General features: G+C 38.5%; 1 protein-coding gene across 1 annotated transcript in view; it reads right to left on the bottom strand.

Moving 5' to 3' along the window:
• Positions 1-20136, bottom strand: part of GALNTL6 (polypeptide N-acetylgalactosaminyltransferase like 6) — a gene marked incomplete at its 5' end in the record, with an annotated part of 446353 nt that overhangs the window by 27228 nt on the left and 398989 nt on the right. Inside the window, 2 exons of the mRNA XM_080344483.1 lie at positions 6031-6138; positions 15904-16021. Of these exons, the coding sequence (XP_080200609.1) occupies positions 6031-6138; positions 15904-16021 (226 nt within the window). The remainder of the gene's footprint in view (positions 1-6030; positions 6139-15903; positions 16022-20136) is intronic.

The raw sequence follows: 20136 nt of genomic DNA, 5'->3' as shown, positions 1-20136 counted from the left end.
TTATTTGCTAAAAATAACAGAATAGTCTCTGCAACAACTGACATATTAATCTCTTTTCCTTCCTAGAAAAATTCCAGTAGGGTTATTTTCACTCCACCTACATCATCTTCCTAACTTAAATGTTTTTTATTATTTGTTTTGTGAAGCACACTGTTGTTGCTACTTCAGAAGGGGCATCCTGTTTACTTCTGGAAGCAGCTGTATTTCATTTGGCTGGAAATAATATAATATATAGTTTGGTTTACATAAAATGCATTTAAAAAACGCATTGGGATCCATCCAGCCAAGACAACTAAACTTTATGTTCCTCTGGAATATGGGTAGCATAATGACACAATAAATCATCACAGAAGAGAACAAAGTGTGACTGGAGGAGCCTGTCCAACAAGTACAGATTAATATGACAGAGCCAGCAAGGTACAATCCTCCAAAGCACTCACAAGGAGAAAAATGGCACCCTCAGTTTTATGCAAATGTCCTTCCATCAGTGTTAGAACACAATCATTTCTCACTTCTGTGTATTTCTACGGTGAAAGCATGGCAAAACATTTCCTGGACATTAATTACAGCTTTGTGATGTTCAGATCTCAATATTTAACCTGCCCACAAATCCAAGTGGGGGGTTTCATCCCTTTCCACTTCTTGCCTACCTCCCTTTTAACTTAGGCAGTGCTAGTGTTTGTCAATCTTTCTCCCTCTTGGGTATCTTCTTTTGGTCATTTAACTGTGTTTAAAACTTAACTGTATTTCATTCCAGCAATGGTTTGCATTTGTGTAAAAAACCCCGACCAAATAAAGAGATGTCTGCAGGCATAAAAGAAATGCTTCTCCATGGAAGACAGTATGCTAACTACGTGACAGAGCTGGTGCTGTATATAAATAACTCTCATGAGAGTTAGCACAGCTGGCAGACAAGCAAGAGACTATTTATTCTCATCCTGCAGCCTGCAAATACCTAGAACTGAAATTCCACAGATGTCATCTGAAAACAGCCAGGATTTCATTCTCGCTATAAAGGTTTGCATCTCCATCGCAAAAAAAAAAATTAAGATCTACACATTGGAAAAAAATGGAAAAAAAGCACCAAAACTCCATCCCACTGAGTAAAGGCTGCATCTATGCTCAGTGGCTCTCTCGGGGGCAGGGCTGGGCAAGGTCCCTGTGAGGATGCTGCCCGCCCCAGCTCTGAGGCTGCAGGTCCCTGTAGGGAGGCTGGTGGGAGCTGCCGAAAGCTGAGTGACAGAGGAAAGACATTCCTGCAGGTACGCTGACTGCCGCTGTGCTCACCTGACAGACCCACACAGACCACAGCCCACCCCTGCAGCCAAGCCTGAGGGAGAGTTCAGAGGTTTGATTCCAAATACATTTCTTTAGCCACGTAACTTGGGTTCTGGTGCTAGTCTACTGAACAAATCCTGGAAAGCAGCTACCACCACTTTGATGCTATTATTTTCCAGAAACATCTAGCTCTCCACCTCATTTATATTCCTTTCAGATAGTTAAGCTGCCTGTCCTGCTGCATTTATTAACTTAAAAGCAAAATGTTTACTCAGATTTGAGAAAATACAAAAAATAGCATTTTAAAAATTTACTTTGACTTTCTTGTATTCAAGGATTAGAAGATATTAAAATTTTTATTTGGTAAGGGCTTTGTTTGAGACCTTGCTTTAATTAATTTTCATGATGAATTTATAAATCTGTCAAACGCAAAAGAGTTAGAAAGAAAACTTAAAAGCTGTATTGTATAATCATCATCATTATCATACATTATAGCTGTGCTGTTGCAAGAAGGTGATTCTTCTTGCTTGATTCCTAATAATTTGCTTATTCTAAGCTGATGTTTTAGCTACTTACTGTGTCTACTGAATCACGACTGACATTGTGCTGCTGTCTTTTGCTACAGAGGTGATTGCACAAGTGCCAGCAGTGCTCCCTTGGTAGCATGCCACACCAAACAGTTTGCACTCCAGTCATGAGAAAACACAGCATCACCTAACTGATAGAACCATAGAATAGTTTGGGTTAGTAGGGACCTTCAAAGGTCATCCAGTCCAACCTCCCTGCAATGAGCAGGGGCATCTTCAACTAGATCAGGTTGCTCAGAGCCCCGTTCAGTCTGGCCTTGAATGTCTACAGGGATGGGGGATCTACCACCTCTTTGGGTAATCTGTGCCAGTGTTTCACCACCCTCGTTGTAAAAAATTTCTTCCTCATGTCTAGCCTGAATCTCCCTTCTTTTACTTTAAAGCCGTTCCCTCTTGTTTAAAACCATTACCCTTTATGATTCTTCTTGGTTATTTAACTTGCCTGGAAACTGAAAAACATTCATGGGCTGCTTTAAGAAAGCCCCAAACATTATTTGCAGCTGGGGGGAAAAAAAAAAAAGTCATAATATTAAAGGAAGCTCTGCCAAAAATGCAAACATGGTCATACCACCAGAGGTATTGCTGCAGAAATCTTCTTTAAAGATCCCTTTTCAAAGCCACACAAAAAGGCTGAGCAAATGGTTCAGGTGGGAATCTGAACCCACCTTTATCAGCTGAACTCCTGACCCCAAACTCGTGCAAGTTCCAAATTAGCGACACTGTGTAATGAGGCAAATGTCATCGTGCTCGTGCCTGCTGGCTCAGAGGATCACTGTGCTCTGGGATCCCATGTCCTGGCGTGCAACTTAAGGGTAGGATTCACCACGCTGCTGGGTTAGCATCCAAACTGGAACTTCAGTGGGATTTCCCTTCCCTTCAGAAGGCCTAATGCTCTAATGTTCTGGAGTTAGTGCTAAAAAGCTGAGTAAAATACCTGTAAATGAAAAAAATTTCTGTAGATATGCTTTGAAATTCTGAGTTTATCTCTGCATATCCTATGGAAAACTGAGCTTCTATTGATACATTTCTTATGTCTCTTAGAGAATCATTAATAGAAAAAAAATTCCCTCTAATAGGAAGCTAAATAAACTGGGATACAACTATAAGAAATTGCAAATAAAAAAAAATCTTATTTCAAAGGCAACTGGCTAAAAGAAAATGGGTTAGCTAGAACTGTTAAAAATGATACAGTAGCCGAGAATCTCACAAAGCAACTAAAATAATCCAGTAAAACAATTCAGAAGTTTTTAACAGGGAAACATCTTGCATAGGACTTTCAGATTTGGGGATTCGCTCTCTATATGCTTTACCTGTAACAAACAGGCAAAATTAGTGATTAGTCACTACAGTTTTGCACAGAGATTGATAGGTTTTGAATGAATAAGTAATTATGTGGTGCTTCCACATTATAATGTAGAATCAGTGTTGACATTTGTATGCCCATTAATCTTGCTTTACATGCAATTACCTGTAAATTGGGACACTGAAAGCATCTGGCAAGCAGCAACATCTTAAGACATCTCCAGATAAAAATATTCAGCTTTTTAGCTGCATTTGTTCATCAAAGTCTGTTTTATGAATCTACTATGCATGTTTACAGCTTGCTTTACTTTTGTTCTGTACCACCAAACAGTTTTACTGACAGAACATTTCATATGTGGATGCTTTTCAATTTATGAGATGTGTGTCAGCAAAAATACACAGAGACTTTACAGGTCTTGAGTGACAGATAAGAAGGGCAAAGAAAATTTATGTCATGACACATACTGTTGTGTGTTGTACACTAATGGTTATTTAGTGATGGGGATGCAGGATAGTGTTTTTGACAAGCCTCTGGTTAAATAAAGCATATGTGATCCTCACGCCAGGTCACAGCTCTCTAAAAAGATACCTAGACTGGCCAGGCATTACATTGCTGACATTGTCTGTGGAAACTTGCTGCTAAAAGACAGAGAGAGGTGAAATCACTTTAAGCATTATTTGTTCAGGGCAAACATAAGCTGAACAAGCTCAAAAGGAAACCCATGGCAGGATTTGGGCTACACCTGAGTTTGTCTAGAAGCTCTATTCTCTTCTTAACTCAGATCCCATATGCCTTATGCTGCTGCTGTGGGGTAGCATTGGAGAATTTGTCATTCTTGAAACACACAAGAGGAAATTCTCCCTTGATTAATGAAGGGGCTCTTGCAAACACTTACACAATCCCAGTTGGGCTTCCTAGGGCTTATTCATTTGTGAACCGCATCTCCAGCATCCTCCTTTACATAGCAGAAAATGGAAAAGTTTTTAGTAAAAAGCTTAATGGAAACTACTTAGTAGTGAAAAGTACTGCTTTTGGTGCAGGGGTCATAATACTTCCAGATATTCTTGAGTGTGTTATTCATTATGTTACTGAACTAGAGGAAAGTTTTGGATAAAATGCTATAATCTTTGCAAGATGTAGTCTATTATTTGGATGATAATGCAAAAATAGCTGAAATATTCAGCTTAAATATTCACTTCTGTGCATACTCCCCTAGTATTATCTCGGTTAACAGCTCCATTTGGGGCAGTTTATTTGGAAACACAAGTAGTCTGTATCATAGAAGATACACACTGAAGATTAGTATCTCCTTGCTTTTCCTTTTCTGGCTTGGATGAAAGGGAATATTTTTAGGCTTAAAATTACACACAATTTGACAGGTCAGTGACCAAACTCTCTTCCTCGGCTAGTTATTGAGATAGCCCTAAACACTAAAATGCACAGAAGACCTTGTGCTCTTGGCAGCCTCGATGCAACATATCCTAACATCAATGTTTGGATTTAGAATATTGTACCGGAAAGAAGCTAGAAACCTGAGACTTCAAGTTTTCTTTCAGTGATATGCCAGAAATTTACCTAAATTTATCTGTTTTGGACTCCCCACAACACAGAAGAAATGATCCACCATTTGAATAGGAAGGACGAGACCCACCCTATCAGCACATTAGATCTTTTCCCACAAAATACAGGGCACTCAGTCTGTGCATGGGAATAGAGTTTGTTTTTATAACTGGGAATGTTTTTTGGTAGTATTTCACGAGCGGTTTATAAATTAAGCAGTTTATTTCAGCCAGTGCAAAAATCTGGATGGGGAAACTCTAAGGAAGATTTTAATCTCACAATTTAGTCAGTACACTTCTTGTCACCACCGCTAACCCCATTGCTGTATTTTGTGTCTCACTGTCTGCACAGATGATCTTTTAAGGCAAATCTTTCTTTCTGTCTAGCCAGCTGTCAGGCAGACAGCACAGGCGGCTTCTTTCCTCTGCTGCAGTTACTACAGCAAGCCTTGTCCTGTGGTGCTGAAACCAAGAATATCTCCCCCTTAGAGCAAGAAATTTATTCTTTTATTCATACCACATTTTTGTTATTAAGAAAAAATATGGTTCATAAAATACTACCCTATGGCAACACGCAGACTTTAATATTAATACCATTTTATTAAAAAAAAGTCATCTGAAACAGAAAAGATTAAGCTCAAGCATGAATAAATACTAGTATTTGCCTGGAAGCTACATCTGTGCCCTTTGTCTCCCATATTTTGACATCACATGAACACCTCCAGAAAAGTGACAGAACGCTTTGTCTTGAGCAAAAAGCCCCTTACGGATATGGATGTGTTCAGTAGTCTTCAAGAAATGTCTAGAGGTCTTGTAATTTCTCACTCACGCAGCTCCAGGCTGGCTGCATTCCACAACTAGGTTTTACACAATAATTAGACAGTCGCTCAAACCATTGTTGCTCAGTCCTTTGCCTCAGAAAACGTTCCTTTCGTGAGATTCTGCCTGTACTGCTGACTGATAAGAAAACGTGTATTCAAATTGGTCCTGCTTGTAAAAACTATGACTGACAGCCCTGTGCAATTCAAGAACCATAAGCCTTAGGTTATTCCTAGGTTCTTTTGAATCATCATGAAACACGCTTCTGTGCTGAAATGTACAATTCTGTATTTATAAACTTTCATTTTATTCTTGTCAATCTTATCTCTGGAAGGCAGCATAACTGCAGCAATTGCACATCTCATTTCAGAAAAATAAAGAAACATTCATGCTCCATTTTAATGATTTACTGAAAACTAGTTCACAGGGAATTAAGAGACTGATGATGAACAAAAATGAAAACCAGGAAGACCCAATTACTCACCCGTGCTAGGCTGGTCCCAGATGGAACTTTATATGGTACGTACTTCCTATAGATATGCCCAACTCGAGAGCATGGAACATCAAACATGCCCCCTCCGCACATCCACACCTGGAAAGAGGACACAAAGCAAATGAAAGAATGATTCCTGGGAACAAAATGGGCAAAGATGGCATTTTAAGTAATGGGCATGTGAAAATGACATAAGTAATATGGCAGACTCTCCTCTCCAAAATTTCACCATGCAAAAGCAGAGTATGTTCAAAATAAAATAATAAAACGTATTTAGAATAACTACTAATGATCATCCTGCAACACAATCAAAATATATTATTGTGTCTGTTGTTTAGAACATGTGGAACCAAAGTTTCAAAGAAAGGTTTGGTGAGTAAAGTAAGCCATCAGTTGGAAGTAAAAAATATCTTTTTCCAAAACACCTGGCTTTTATTTATTTTGAACAGTGAACAGTGAATAGAGAGCTCAGATACTAAGATGCTCTTCATTTTGTAAAGAAAAAGTAACAAAAATCAATTTCCTTCTAGTTAAATTTATGTAGGCAGAGAAGAAAGACCATGCTGCTACATTACATCGTTACTATTTTAATACTGAAGCAGATGAAACAACCTGGAGTACACAGGTTTGATGCTTCAGGTCTCAGCAACCAAAATTCAGTCAAAACTGATGGGAGCTGCAAGTACTTCATGGCTCTAAAAAAATCAAGCTATATCCTGATGGGCAGCAAACAAGGAATTCTTCACAATTCTTCACTGAGCATGACTGAGTTTTACCAAGTGTACGTGACAGCAAGGTTGTGTGCCATGTCAGAAGAACTATGGCAATTATGTCCACCTGTGGGCATTATTTTCTATGCTCTGTCAATGCAGAGCCACTGAGCTCCAACATGGCTATTAGATGACTTACGTAGCATAGTGACAACTCTCATAACCTTCTGATTTCAAAAAAAAGCAATTTGACTTTGCAAATCAGGAAAATGAAAAACAAAAACCAAAACCACCCAGCCCCCAAGTAGAACTCTTTAAGTATCCTAACACCAACCACACAGCAAGAGTTTAAAACTGAAAACATCAGTATTATAAAATTATTTCCTAATCCTGGCAAAACAGTATTTTGCTCCCCACAAGTTTGGAACAGAGTGGCTGTTATTCCACATAAGAGACACTTGTGGTCTCAGATTTCAGCCTTTAGACTGAAAACAAAAGAAAAAATACCCAACCTGCTCCCACCTAATTTGAAAGAAAACCATACCAAAGCTGAGAAAGAGAGAGGGCTTGTCCTTTCCATGTCTCTTTAGGTGCACATACATGAAGATGTTTCATGAAACACCTCTATGCATCTGGATAAGAATTTAGGTCCATGCATTACATATACAAAACAACTTTATCTGTATTCGATACGGTCTGGAACAAAATGTTGTGAAATAAGTTTGCGCCTGAGGCTAAAACAGAGAAGAACATAGACAACTGAGAGTTTCACCAACAATTGCCATACAGAAAGGAATTAATCCAAATGCTGATATGCTCTGAATTAAAACAAGTGTAACCAGACCCTTAAAAAAAAAAAAAAAAGTATTGGAAAATATGATGTGAACACATATACTTGACATTCTATACAGAGCCTGCAAAGAACAATGTGCATCTCTACACTTTTTTACCATACATTTCTCATTCCATCACTTTTGTCCTGCCCACCAGCTGGCTGTAACTACTGGCTTTTTGAAATCACAGGAAAACAAATTAATTCCATTCATTTGAAACTACAGTCAAAATGGGCAAGAGTTTGGCCTTTTTTGTTCCACTTGCCTGATTGTGTTACAGTGGGTATATCTGCCTGGTCCTGGCAGTGCAGCTGTGAATAGGGACTAAATTTTAGTAATCCAAACATGCCCATGCTAAACGATGTAATATGGGATAATTGAGTGTGACTTAAAGCACTTGCTGGGGGTAGCTCGCTGGAATTCAGCCCCTAAGACTGACTGCAATTCATACTACGAATTCAGAAACAGGGGTTAGAACGAAGGCTTGAGCTGCAAAGTGAAGGAAGCTGCTTATTATGGGTCTTTTTGTGTATCAGCCCTTACTGTCCCTCGGCTGTCAGCCATGGCATCCAGCTGAGACCTGGTAATCAAATGTTCAAGGATCTACACCTCATTGCAGAACAAACCTAAAAAAGCTGGTGTGTTTAAGGAGGGTTTGAAACCACTGAAAATGGGGCAAGATCACGTGCTTGGCTTTGTCCTGAAATTCCTCGGACACCGTTGTGCATTCCGGTACAGCTGAGAGCTGCTTGAGAAGCTGCTACTTTCCACCTCCCCTCACAGAGCCACCTGAGGTGCAGGAGCTCTGGGTAGGTGCTTCTGGTGCACAGTAGCACCTCAGAAGAGGCGACAAATTTTGCAAGTTAGTGGCGCAGGGTAATAAAGGCAGCTGTCCTGCTCATCACTCTGCCAAACGGAAGCACATATGTTGATGGAATCAAGAGTATTTCAATATCTGTTTCTGTGGTGAGGATATCCCAACTAGTCTCCTAGCGAGCACAGCGCTTCTCAGGGATGAAATTTGCTGGTGAGTTGGAAATGGACACCCAAATGAATGCTTTGCCTCCAAGTGAAAGTAGCTCATTACTGCCCAGAGCAGTCTTGCAATGCCATGTAGACATGACCATTATTTTCTTTTCAAAACCATTTTGTAAAATTTGCTTCTTAAAGAAAACCTTGAAATCCTCACCTATATGACCTAATTAACTGGAAAACATATTCATAAACATAATAAAAATTCATAAAAATATTGTTAAAATAAGTTGGGTAATGCTGTTGTTTAAAAATATTATTCACCTTTCTACCAATACTTAATTTGTATGTTATATCACTTGTACCTTTTTTAGCAGGAATCTCCTCTCTGTGGCTGTCTTCAAATGACCCAGTGCACCAATGCAAGTGCAGACCTAGATTTACTGTTTATATTTTATTTTTTAAAATTTTAAATTAAGGTGTTATTTCAAAGACTAGGCAAGGTATTAGGGCAATTAATCAAGGTTTCTTATCCTTTGAAGAATGGGCAGCATAGCAGTTTGACTCAGATGAAGGTCAGCCGTAGAACAAATTTATAATTGAAGAAAGCAGAAATATATACATACAGGCCAGTGTTACTTTAACTAAGACAATGTGAGCTGAAGTACACATATATTGCACTTCCTCTGAAGCAGCAGGATATAAGTAAAATAAAATAAGAAACGGAGAAAAGGAATTAAAAAAACCCTGTCAGATATGCTGAGGCAATAAAAAGTGGGAGGAAGCACCACTTTGTGTTAGGCTTATATTTGATAGATATAAAACTTGAAAATGCTGTGCTGCACCTGAGCTGCACTGTGCAGGGTAATTGAAATGAATCTTGGTCTGCCTTGCAGGACATTTAGCAGCTGTTCCTGTTTATGTTTTAGCTTCAGAATGATTTTAAAAGCATTTTTTATGTTGTCTGGGAAGATCAATTCTGGCAAATTTGTCTTTAAAATGTACATTTTTATGTCACCTGTGCTAAATGCAAGAAACTGGAGAAATGACTTCTGTGTTAAATATCGCAGACTTCCAGTGTATCTTTAAAGGAATTCAGGTGGTGTGGGACATTTGGCAAAATGATACCACAGCACCAATGCCTCTCTGTTTATCTAAGGAGTGAGCAATGAAACTCAGGATCACTAATGACTCCTTCTTACAAAAGCAACGGATCTGGTCTGCAGCTGAGGTATAAAAAACAAAGACAAAATGAAAACAATGCAATTTTGGCTTGGAAAGATCAAAAGAAGAGCAGCCTCTGTGTTAACTATATAGTATATCACAATTTATATTTATATAGCTCCTTCCAACAGAACGTTGCAAAACACTTTATAGGGATGTCTGAAAGCTAATGGCAAGCAGCAACACAAGCTTTAAAAGAGATTAAGCTGTGGTTACATGGCTTTGTTCCTGATTGGAGCTTAGATGTCACAGATGCATTTTTTGGCTCTGTTCTACAGCTCTTAGGGGATTTTGAGTGAATCACCCTCTTTTCACATCACTTCTTTGTCTTTAAAATTGAATTCTGCTTGCTCTTGTGGTTTTTTATCCTTGTCTTATCTATCTAGTTTATGAGTGATCCAGCTTGGGGACTATCTGGAAAATGTAAATACTGTGCACGCGAGAATGAGACTCCAATCCATATGCTACACTGTAATCATAATTACTGCAGTAAGAGACTCATGATTTTTGAGCAGTGGAAGATGTGTTGCTGTGGAACAGGAACATACACATACAGCAAATTATGTAAAAGACTGAGGGGAGATTGAATGGATTTTGGATCAGGCTTCAAAACTAATTGAGAAACATACTGCTGCTGAGAGTCAGTAAAAAGACAACAGAGAGAGACACTGAAATGGATGGAAAACAAACAAACAAACAAACACAGTAAACTGGTGGAAGAAGAATATAAACAATGACAAGCAAAGCTGTCAGCTTGGTGCTCTGAGCATTGTGCAAGAAGTACAGGCTACAAACTGGAGAAATGTATTACCACAATGGGGCTGAAAAGGTTGTAGAAAATAAGAATATAAAAGCTTTACAGCAGTTTCCAGCCAGTTTTCCCGAAATACAAGCCCAAACAACAGATTTAGCAGCTGTAGAAAAGGCGAAAGAATACCTTCATGTGAACTTTTCCATGTAGTGAGAACGTTCAGTTAAACACAAGAAAAAATAGGATTTTGTAGTCAGTGGTTCACAAACAGCAAAAACATTTACTTGTGGGATTTCCTGTCAAGGATATTAAAACTGTACTGTGTAAACTGGGAACTGATGACTGTGGGTATTTCAACAATACTCACTGACACCTCCAAAATGATGAGAAAAGCGGCAATATTCCACATTAGTCAGTTCTTCATATAGATTACAACTGCATTCACAAGTAGTAATGCTTCCTTGCCCTCCATCTCCTGCCAAGATTGTGAGCAGTGGAGGGAATTAATAATGATGATGATAATGATGATAAAGAAAGGGATTAATGAGCTTGGGGGGGTGTGTTGGAAAACCGGGATGAAGAGAATCTGGAAGATGTGTTGTCACAGATAAGGACAAAATTACTCTAGATATAGGTGACTGGCTTCAAAGAGGCTAGCGTATCACCATCAGCATTTTTGTTAAAGTATGATTTACGATGCCTAAGGAACAGCCGGTGTAAAGGCTGTCCAGCAAACACAGGAAATTATCATCTTTCACTACTCTATATTTTGGAGATTACTGCATAAACCATGCCTTTCTAACAGATTTAAGATTTCCTAAATAGTGGTTTCCCTGCTTATTGAGAAGAGATTCTATTAATCAGGTCAGTTGCAGCACTTTGCCTGCTTTGACAAGTCTAGCACATGCTGAACAGTACTGTCAGCAAGATATCATACATCTTTTTAATTAAAAGATTGATCCTGAGGTTATGCTGCTAAAAAATTAAAATGCTGCACTTTATTTCTTATATAAAAATTAATCTATGAAACTATTTAATGAAGAGGTCATATTTTGAGACAGGGGTTGTGGCTGCCATCCATTGACTCTGCATGCATGTGCTCTGATTTGGAAACAGCAGTTAATCAGCACAGCATCCAGCGCTACGCTTGCTGCTGCCCTCTGCAGCAATGTTAGCAAGCAGGAAAATAACAGAAGAGAAATATGTTTGTTTTTGTAGTTGAGGAAATAAAGGTCAAGCAAATTTTTAAGCAGCAGCTTTTTTTTTTTTTAAACCAGTCTCTCTGTGTTCCTGACAACTCAGTGCCTGAACAGCCATGCCTGAAGTTTGAGGAAGTTTCCTTTCCTGCTATGGCACAATACCAAATGTCACAGAAACTTATTAAATTACACTGGAATAAATTTAGATTCACTGCAGACTCACTCTCTGTAGTATCCTTCTATTCCCATTGAATGCTCTTCCCCCCCACGACAGTCAAGTTCTCACACCTCCACCTTCTGTCCCTGTAGGATGAGACAATACAATTTTCCCACCCCAGAAAAATACTTTTCTTTAGGACTTTGTTCTGCACTGAAGACTGTTGTTTGTCACCCCAGGCCACATTTAGTGAAACAGCCAGAAAGAAACATCAAAATCGACACTTTCCCTCCAAGCTTCCCAGTCTGAGCACCTTTCCTAAATCTGGTTCAACACCTTCTTGTCAGGAACTGCTGCCTGACTCCCCAGGCAACCATTTGTCCTGCTCATCTAAATTTTAATCAGTCCTTGAACTCTGTCTTAGCATTTTGAACTCATAAAGCAATACGGCTTTGCTATTATTAGTGATTTCTTTGAGCTTGCATGAAGGTATTTAATCCAGCACCAGACTTCAATTCATTGCATGTCTGTGGTTTGCAAGTACAGCAGCAGATTACGGTGAGCAGAGCAGAAGAGTTGATATCAAGTTCAAGATAAGGAAGCTGATAATTCCTTAAGTCAGATGACTTTGGACAAACTATTTTATTGAGTCTTGACTAGCACAGATTTAGTCACTATGCTTTTCTGAAAAATCCAATTTCTCTGACTTTCTAAGCCTACACTTTGCACTCATGGGTTTCTACTCGCTTTGCAGCAAACACTCCTGTAACCTGAATTCTGGGGATGACTGTGGATGTCTCTGGTACAGTAATGCAGAGGCTTCTGGTTGAGAAGATGCTTTTCCTTAATAGGATCTTGATTATTAAGTGACCTTTTCCCTGCATAATGTGTGAATGTATCTGTGGAGTGACGTTTCATTCCAACATCCAGGAAATTCTTCTCTGAATAAAACTAGTCCAGAGAGTACCCAATATAATACTGTTTTTAAATGTTATTCCATGTTTGGCACCTGTGAATTTGGACATGTAAACATGACATTTGACACACAAATTTTGGAAAAATCTTCCTGAATGTACCCGTAAGCTTTCTTTTGCATCAAAACATTAGTGGTGTTAATTAAAGGCATGCCACAGCTTACTTGGATTCAACAGTACCTGGACCTACTGTTAAAATATTAAGCAGAAGAGTTACAGTACTCTGTCGATCCTTAGGGTTTAAAATGCATCACCAAGGGACCAGAAATGAGCTGCCAACACTCCTCACTCCAGCTCACAGACCCAAACAAGCAGTTCAAGATGCACCAGACACCATTTCAGCGAGTGCACGACAGCTTTTGCTCTGGCCTGAACCCCTCTATAACAACATCATTGTATTTAAATTAACCACAAGAATCCCCAGTCTGACACTGGTAAGGTTGTGTCATCAGTGTGGTCTCCATTTATAGTAGATAGATTTTTCACTTATTTACCCTTATATTGCAGCTTTTGTACAAATGAATCTCAAAGTTAAAACCAAGATGTATGAAGGACATAAAAGGAACACTGTGTCTGTCCCTGAGGTTAAAGATCAGCCTTTAATTCATCGATGTCATGAAACTGTATCAAGCCATTGAAAAACTTTGTGTGTAGAGGCTATGTTAAAGAGTAGCCTGAATACAAAGAGTCCCCTAAATACAAACTTCCCACACATATGGGACATCTCAAATTGGCTTCTTTTTGCAATTTCTTAATGAAAACCCATTATATTTTTACAAAATACTAAGAATTAGTTGAATCAAAGAAGAAATGTGTGAGAAAAGCTAACTATCCAGTAGTTAGAGATGTTCTTGAGGCAGGATACTCCAAATAATTATTTACCACGAAAACCAGCATTAACGGTATCAACACAGGGTACCTACCCGATGACACTTTTGCAGGCCATAGATTTGGACACTCTAAGGAGAGGTAAGATACAGTTTCAGACCCACTCAAGCAGCCAAGGAAACTGAACCAGGCTGGTTGTCCGGCTTTTTCACTGACTTTGTGAATGACAGCGAGACAGCAGATCCACCACCTTCCCAATTTTTGTAAATAAAGCTCGTAAATTAAACTGTATGGCTAACTTGTCCTTATTTAAATTAGTTTCAAGATGATTGAATCTATAGCTACAGTAGAAATTTTTGAAACAGAAACCTTTTCCAAGCTGATATTAGTGATTCTGCTACAATAACACTCCCTTCTGTTTCTCACTTCTGCCTCCATGATTTTTCTCACATTTTTTTGTCATTCCAAACCTAACAGTAGTCTTCTTTTTAAAACTTATATCTGTTAAGTTCTCCCAATAGAAAGTTGTTCCTATTTGGCAACAATTTCTCAAGAGTATTTTTTATTCTTTTAACACTAATAAGAAGGGACAGCGACCCTAAGGTCAGTATATACTAATAAGATGAATCAGGAGATATGATTGAAATGAGACCCAGTGTGAAACAGCTGCCTCAAAAAAATAAAATCTATCGCTTGAGCAAAATGCACTGGGACAATCTAGTATCTCAATTTCCAGTGCTGTTACCATGGTTTCTCTATAAAGACTGGAAAGCATTACAAATACATTACTTGTGAGGATGAATACAAGGAATATTTGAATTGGATAATAAAATCTTGGGTGACCTGTTGGAGACTGTTCTGACAGCTGCTAGTGTCTACTTATATTTGCCTCTGAAAAAAACTAGATGGACAGAAGCTAAATCAATATATTCTAAATACATTGTCTAGCCATTGGGTTTCCCCTTCCTGTTTTATTTTGCTAGGGTATAAAAATGATTTGGAGAAACACCAGAGTGGCACAGTTAATACAAACCATTTTGCTCTTCTTGATTACTCCTGTAAAGACAGCCTAGCAGTGCAACGCCTTGTCATGCTGTATATTTCATTCAACAGAATGGCCTCAGTTCTGTTGTTTTAATTGCTGTTCAAACTCAGATTCAGCAAGATGTATGTTATTAGCCATGGCTAGCATACTACATTTATTTACTGAGCTTGACACTGTCAGAGTTTGGAAGTAGGTTGAAAAGACCCTGAAGCTAAATGTGAATTCTAATTTCAGTTCCAAGCTTTATCCAAATATGCTTGACTTAATTAATCTATGTCATGAAATTCTATCAAGCCATTGAAATCTTTGTGTGTAAAGGCTATGAGGTAAAGTTCTTATGTCTTTGGGTATACCAAAACATAATAGTTTTCAAAATTAGACATGTTAGTCCTCATCAAGCTAATGCAAATACCTAGTTTACGTTTGGAAAGTAACAAGACTTCCAACTCAGAATGTAAAAGCCAAATAACTGATTTGAACATGTATCTCCATGTAGAGGACATGATGATGTATCATAGCTGGTTGGTTGTACATAACCTAAGCACTTGAAAACTCTACATATATTTTGTCATTACAATTATTCAAACGCAAAAAATTATCTCATTTTGAAAACCTAGCCTATAGATAACAGCTCACAGCAGCTGAGCTGATCTTGTTATTCACTGCTGCTGAAAGGCTCCTTCTTCCTGCAACTTTCTCTTTCCATTTCTACCCATTTCCCTGAGCTGCCTCCAGGGAAGCCGACTCCCAGAGATAATTAAACCTGTTGATCTGGACAGAAAATTATGCCTTCTTTCCCCCCCACCCCCGGATTAATTATCTGTTGGCTTATTGAGCTGAGCTGAACACTTGAGTGTGAAGTAAATGCAGTGTCAGAGAGAAGTTGAGTGGAAGACTTGAGAAAAGGAACAACGTAGAACTTCATTCTCTGATAGTGGTAAGCTACCACCTTTTCAGAGGGAACTGCACCCACTGTGATTTTTGTATGGCTTCTAGAGCATTTGTTTATGGCATAACTCTTTGTGAAATTAGTGGGAATTCCTAAAGAAAAAACTAATATTTTACTAAATTAATTTTAGTTAAAAGCCAGTATGAGTGAAGGCATCATGATCACACAAGTCTTGCACCAAACGAGTAATGAAGTATCATATAAGGTGACTTGATGACTTACCTTAAAGGAGATTTCATACTGCTCTCCTCCCCATATTTCTAATCCTGGGTCATAGCCTCCCAGCTCCCAAAACCACTGCCGGTTAACAGCAAATAGACCTCCAGCCATCACAGGAGACCTGAAGGAAGAATAAAACAATACAAACCATAAAGAACATGTTTGGACTATGTGTGTGTGTGTGAATGTAGGTGGTCTGGCTTCCACTACTGCAAAGCTATGGAAGGCGTAGACAAAGGTTACTGTAAACAAACAATATTTACCTTTATTCATCTCAAAATACACTCTAGATGAAAACCAGGCAACATGATAGACATGTAGGTAGATATAGAGCATTGTAATCAGTCATGTACAAACTCATTTTTTCTAAAAAAACCCAAATTCTGTACATTACTAAATAAACCGATATAACAGAAAAAGAAAGGGACTCTGGAAAACTGCCAAAGTGTTTCATGTAATCCTAGTACTCTTTGTGAAGTAACCCACATCTGAAAGTTAGCAAAATTGTTCAATTTATTTTGTTCTCATAGATGCTGGCTAGAGAAAGACAGAAAGGTGAGAGTGGATGGCTACACAGCAGCTGCTGGGAGTTAAACATCTGCTTTTCTACAGCAACATTTAAAACTCCTAAAGTTTGTCTCACAGTGGTAATTTAACTCACAGGCAAATAATTTGCTATATTTCCCACGTTTGCATTTATTCCCTGAACAAACACGTGGAATTTATCTGAATTAACTCAGCCTTTTACACAGATAATATAGAAAACAAACGGGGTATTTAAAGTTAGTGTGAGAGAATATTCTTGGAAAGTGCATTTTAAATTTATAAGCAGGAATGCTGTACTGGAGACTAAGGAGTTTTGTGTGTATGTGTGTGAGTGTGTGTGGTTTGTTGTTTTTGTTTGCTAGTTTGTTTTTGTTTTGTGTTTTGTTTCGCACCCCCTTTTTGTTTTTTCCCCACTACCAAGAAGACCATATTTCTAATGCAGTAAATACATTGACAGCTCTCAAGATTTAAATGTTGGTCATGGATTCCTTGAAGCTGTGGTGGAAGGGGGACACAAAGGGATCTGCACTAAACAGGAAGGAGAGAACAGAAATGTCCAGCCTGACTGTTCAATTCAATCAATGCAGGTTAACACTTGCCTTATGAGTTTTAGAGCAAGCTGCCAGAAGGAACACATTCCTGTTGATGGCTGGTCAGCAAGAGAAAAGACACACAATGCAAGAGAGACCTTGATGGCTTCCAGGCAGTGTCCTTATCGGAGAAAAATCACAAAACTGGATCCAATGCCATGTTCTTTGTAATGTGGCATCCCCTGAGGGAAAATTGTCCCTTTTAGGGATATTTTTGTTCTGAATTACTGCTGGTGGTTCGTTTGGGGCTATAGAAGCGGATGGAACCTCCACTGAAGAACTGACTGGAAAATAAAAACTTCCTCCTTTGCCACTGATTTAGTACTTAGCAGTGAACTCAAGACTGGTGGCTATCACAGAAATCCGTGCCTAAGTTACAAGTTTATTAAAGAGGATACTAAGTTAATGTAACAACATTCTTCCATATTTTCTCTGTTTTAACACTTTTTATATTGCTGTCTTTTATCCAAGTCAGTGGAGAAGATAAAATAGCAAGCAGACAGCTGAGTGGCCTCTGCCACCGGTAGGATACCAGAGAATTCCCACACGCATGAATGTCAGAAAATGATCCTCTCCTCTGCATTCATGGTAATGAAAACATTACGGATACTTTACCTTTCATTTCTAGAAGGTAGTTTGGAAAAAAAAAAAAAAATAAAATATATATATATTTTAGATTATATCTTACATTAAACTACCCATTTTCACAACTGGGGAGCTCTGTTTTTAAGAGACTAATTCTGTTTTCCTTTAGAAATTATATTTTTAAAAGCACACAGAAGCTTTGTGAAACAAAGCTGCAATATTCTAACTGGCAAGGCCATGCACTGTAACATACACTGAATACTAATACTTTTTTACTTTTATTGACATTTCATACCTCAAATATTGACTGTTCTTTCCACATATGAATAAATTTAATGGAGATTTTATTAGAAATCCTACCCTGAGGATTCTGACTACTACAGACACTTTCAATTCCTACTGAAGTAAATCTGATTACAACACGTCCTTTGTGACTTCAGGTTCTAAATAATCAAAACACAATGTCCTTTTATAAGGATGGACTTGCATGGAAAATGCTTATAACCTAAATTGTTACTGGCAGAAGCAATGAAGTCCCAGAAAAGACTGAGGAAATGCAGGACTTCTCTAATTCCCTTAGGTACAATATCTTTCATAAGTATTTCTCTTGAAACAGTGAATGGCCTATGAAAAAGGCAATCCCTGCACGTGAATCAGACGGAAGATGAAAAAGCAGGGACTTCGAATTCCAAAATAGCTGGCAGACACTAACAAGTGATACTTTATAACTCATCTGTAGATTTTGCAGTGACAATACTGAATAAAGAAACCCCTTGTTATTTAGATGTGAAAGTTCAGAACATTTATTACAATTAGCAAAACTACCAAACAACGACTGGAACAGCAGCAATTTTGTAGCTCTTGCATTTAGTTAAAAAAAAAAGGAAGAAAAAAAGAAACTGCATGTAAAGTTCCTCCATTCATTCTTATTCCACAGCATGCTCTGACATTTGTTGTGTGGGAAGAGCAATGGAGAGGGCAAACAGGTCAGCCTTTTGGTTTTCACTGCAGTGGGATGAGCAATGAGCTGTGTGAACCCAACCACTTAGCAGAGGATACGTGTTCCACTCCGTCCCACAAGCAGCTGCTGCTGAACAGGCCTTAAATTATCTCCAAAATATGAACACAAGAGTCCAGTCCTACAACCATGTCTGACATGAAAAGTCCTTTTGTAGTCAATAGGATCACTCATACAGATAAGAAGTGCACTGAGCCCAAAGGAGAAGAATTAATCTCTTGTTTAATGGCTTCTGTATAGAAATGTCAAGTACAAAGCTGTGTTTGTAGAAGTCATTTTTCATGAACTGTGCTACTCAGACTTAAACAATCAGACTTGATCTACTGTAGCATAACATTATGTGAGTAATTACAGTGGGAAGCTGTAAAATACTTATAGTCAAAAACTTAAAAGCATAGAGACTCCCAAAACATCAGAAAAGCTGGAAGGCCAAGGTTGCTAAACTTCAAAAGTAAGAACCTTCCACATGAGAAATACTGCACAGACTCACTGGCTATACCCGCAAGAACAATACTGCAAGTAAAAGCCAGCTAATCAAAAAATGGCCCAAGAGGTCACAGATTCCTGTGCTGAGAAACAAAAGGATTTTGATTTAACTCAACTGGAAAAAACCCCACCCCAACACAATTATTTTTTGCAAAAAAAGATAGACTGAGAAAAAAGCAGGCAAATGTTTAACGTGAAAAGATGGCTCCTAAAAAAATGTTAAAAGTGCGCTAAGAGAAGTGTAGCAGTAGCTTAACTACAGCCAGCGAAGAACTTTCTAACTTCTCATAATTTGCATGCAGAGGAGGAAAAGAGAGAATCTCAGCTATTAATTTTCAAGGTAAAAGAAAGAATGACACAGACTTAAAAGGAGCACGAAGTTACCTGCATTAGAAACAAATGTGGTATACTGCAAACAAATGAACTGCATAGCAGAGTTTGGAATTACTACATTGCAAGAGTGATATATACAGTGGAATTAAAGAATTTGTGAAAAGGAAAGAGGAGCTTTGGCAGCATGCAGAAAGGCAATGAAAATGTGAAAGCACCTGCGCTAGATGATATGTGCAGTATGCTGATGTTGAGACTAAAGATGCCCAATGTATGACACATCTATTTAGTGTCAGATAACATCAGTAGCTAAATGTAGGTTTGTGTGATCTATTATTCAATACAGAGAAAATATGACACTGTGCATTGATCATCGCTGAACTGAGATGCTGCTGCATACTGGGGCACTTTGGAAAGGACTGATAGGAATCACCTGCTTGAAACAGCTGAAATTTGGCCATTATAATCATATCCAGTGAATGGCACGTTGCACGTTGCATCTCCTTGTATAATCTAGGCTGATTAAAGGTGCTGTACTGTACTACTGAACAGAAATAGATAAATGCTGGAAAGAGGCATCTATCTCACGCAGGATATGTTAGACATACTGATCTTCAGTGCCAACGAGCTGGCACGCAGTACAAAAGCTGGGTTGGCTGTCAGTCTAGATCAGGAGTCAGC

The sequence above is a fragment of the Nesoenas mayeri genome, assembly GCF_963082525.1.
Source record: "Nesoenas mayeri genome assembly, chromosome: 4".
In the NCBI taxonomy this organism is placed as follows: Eukaryota; Metazoa; Chordata; class Aves; order Columbiformes; family Columbidae; genus Nesoenas; species Nesoenas mayeri.
The sequence above is the reverse complement of the archived record's forward strand: the minus strand, read 5'-3'. Positions and strand labels throughout refer to the sequence as shown.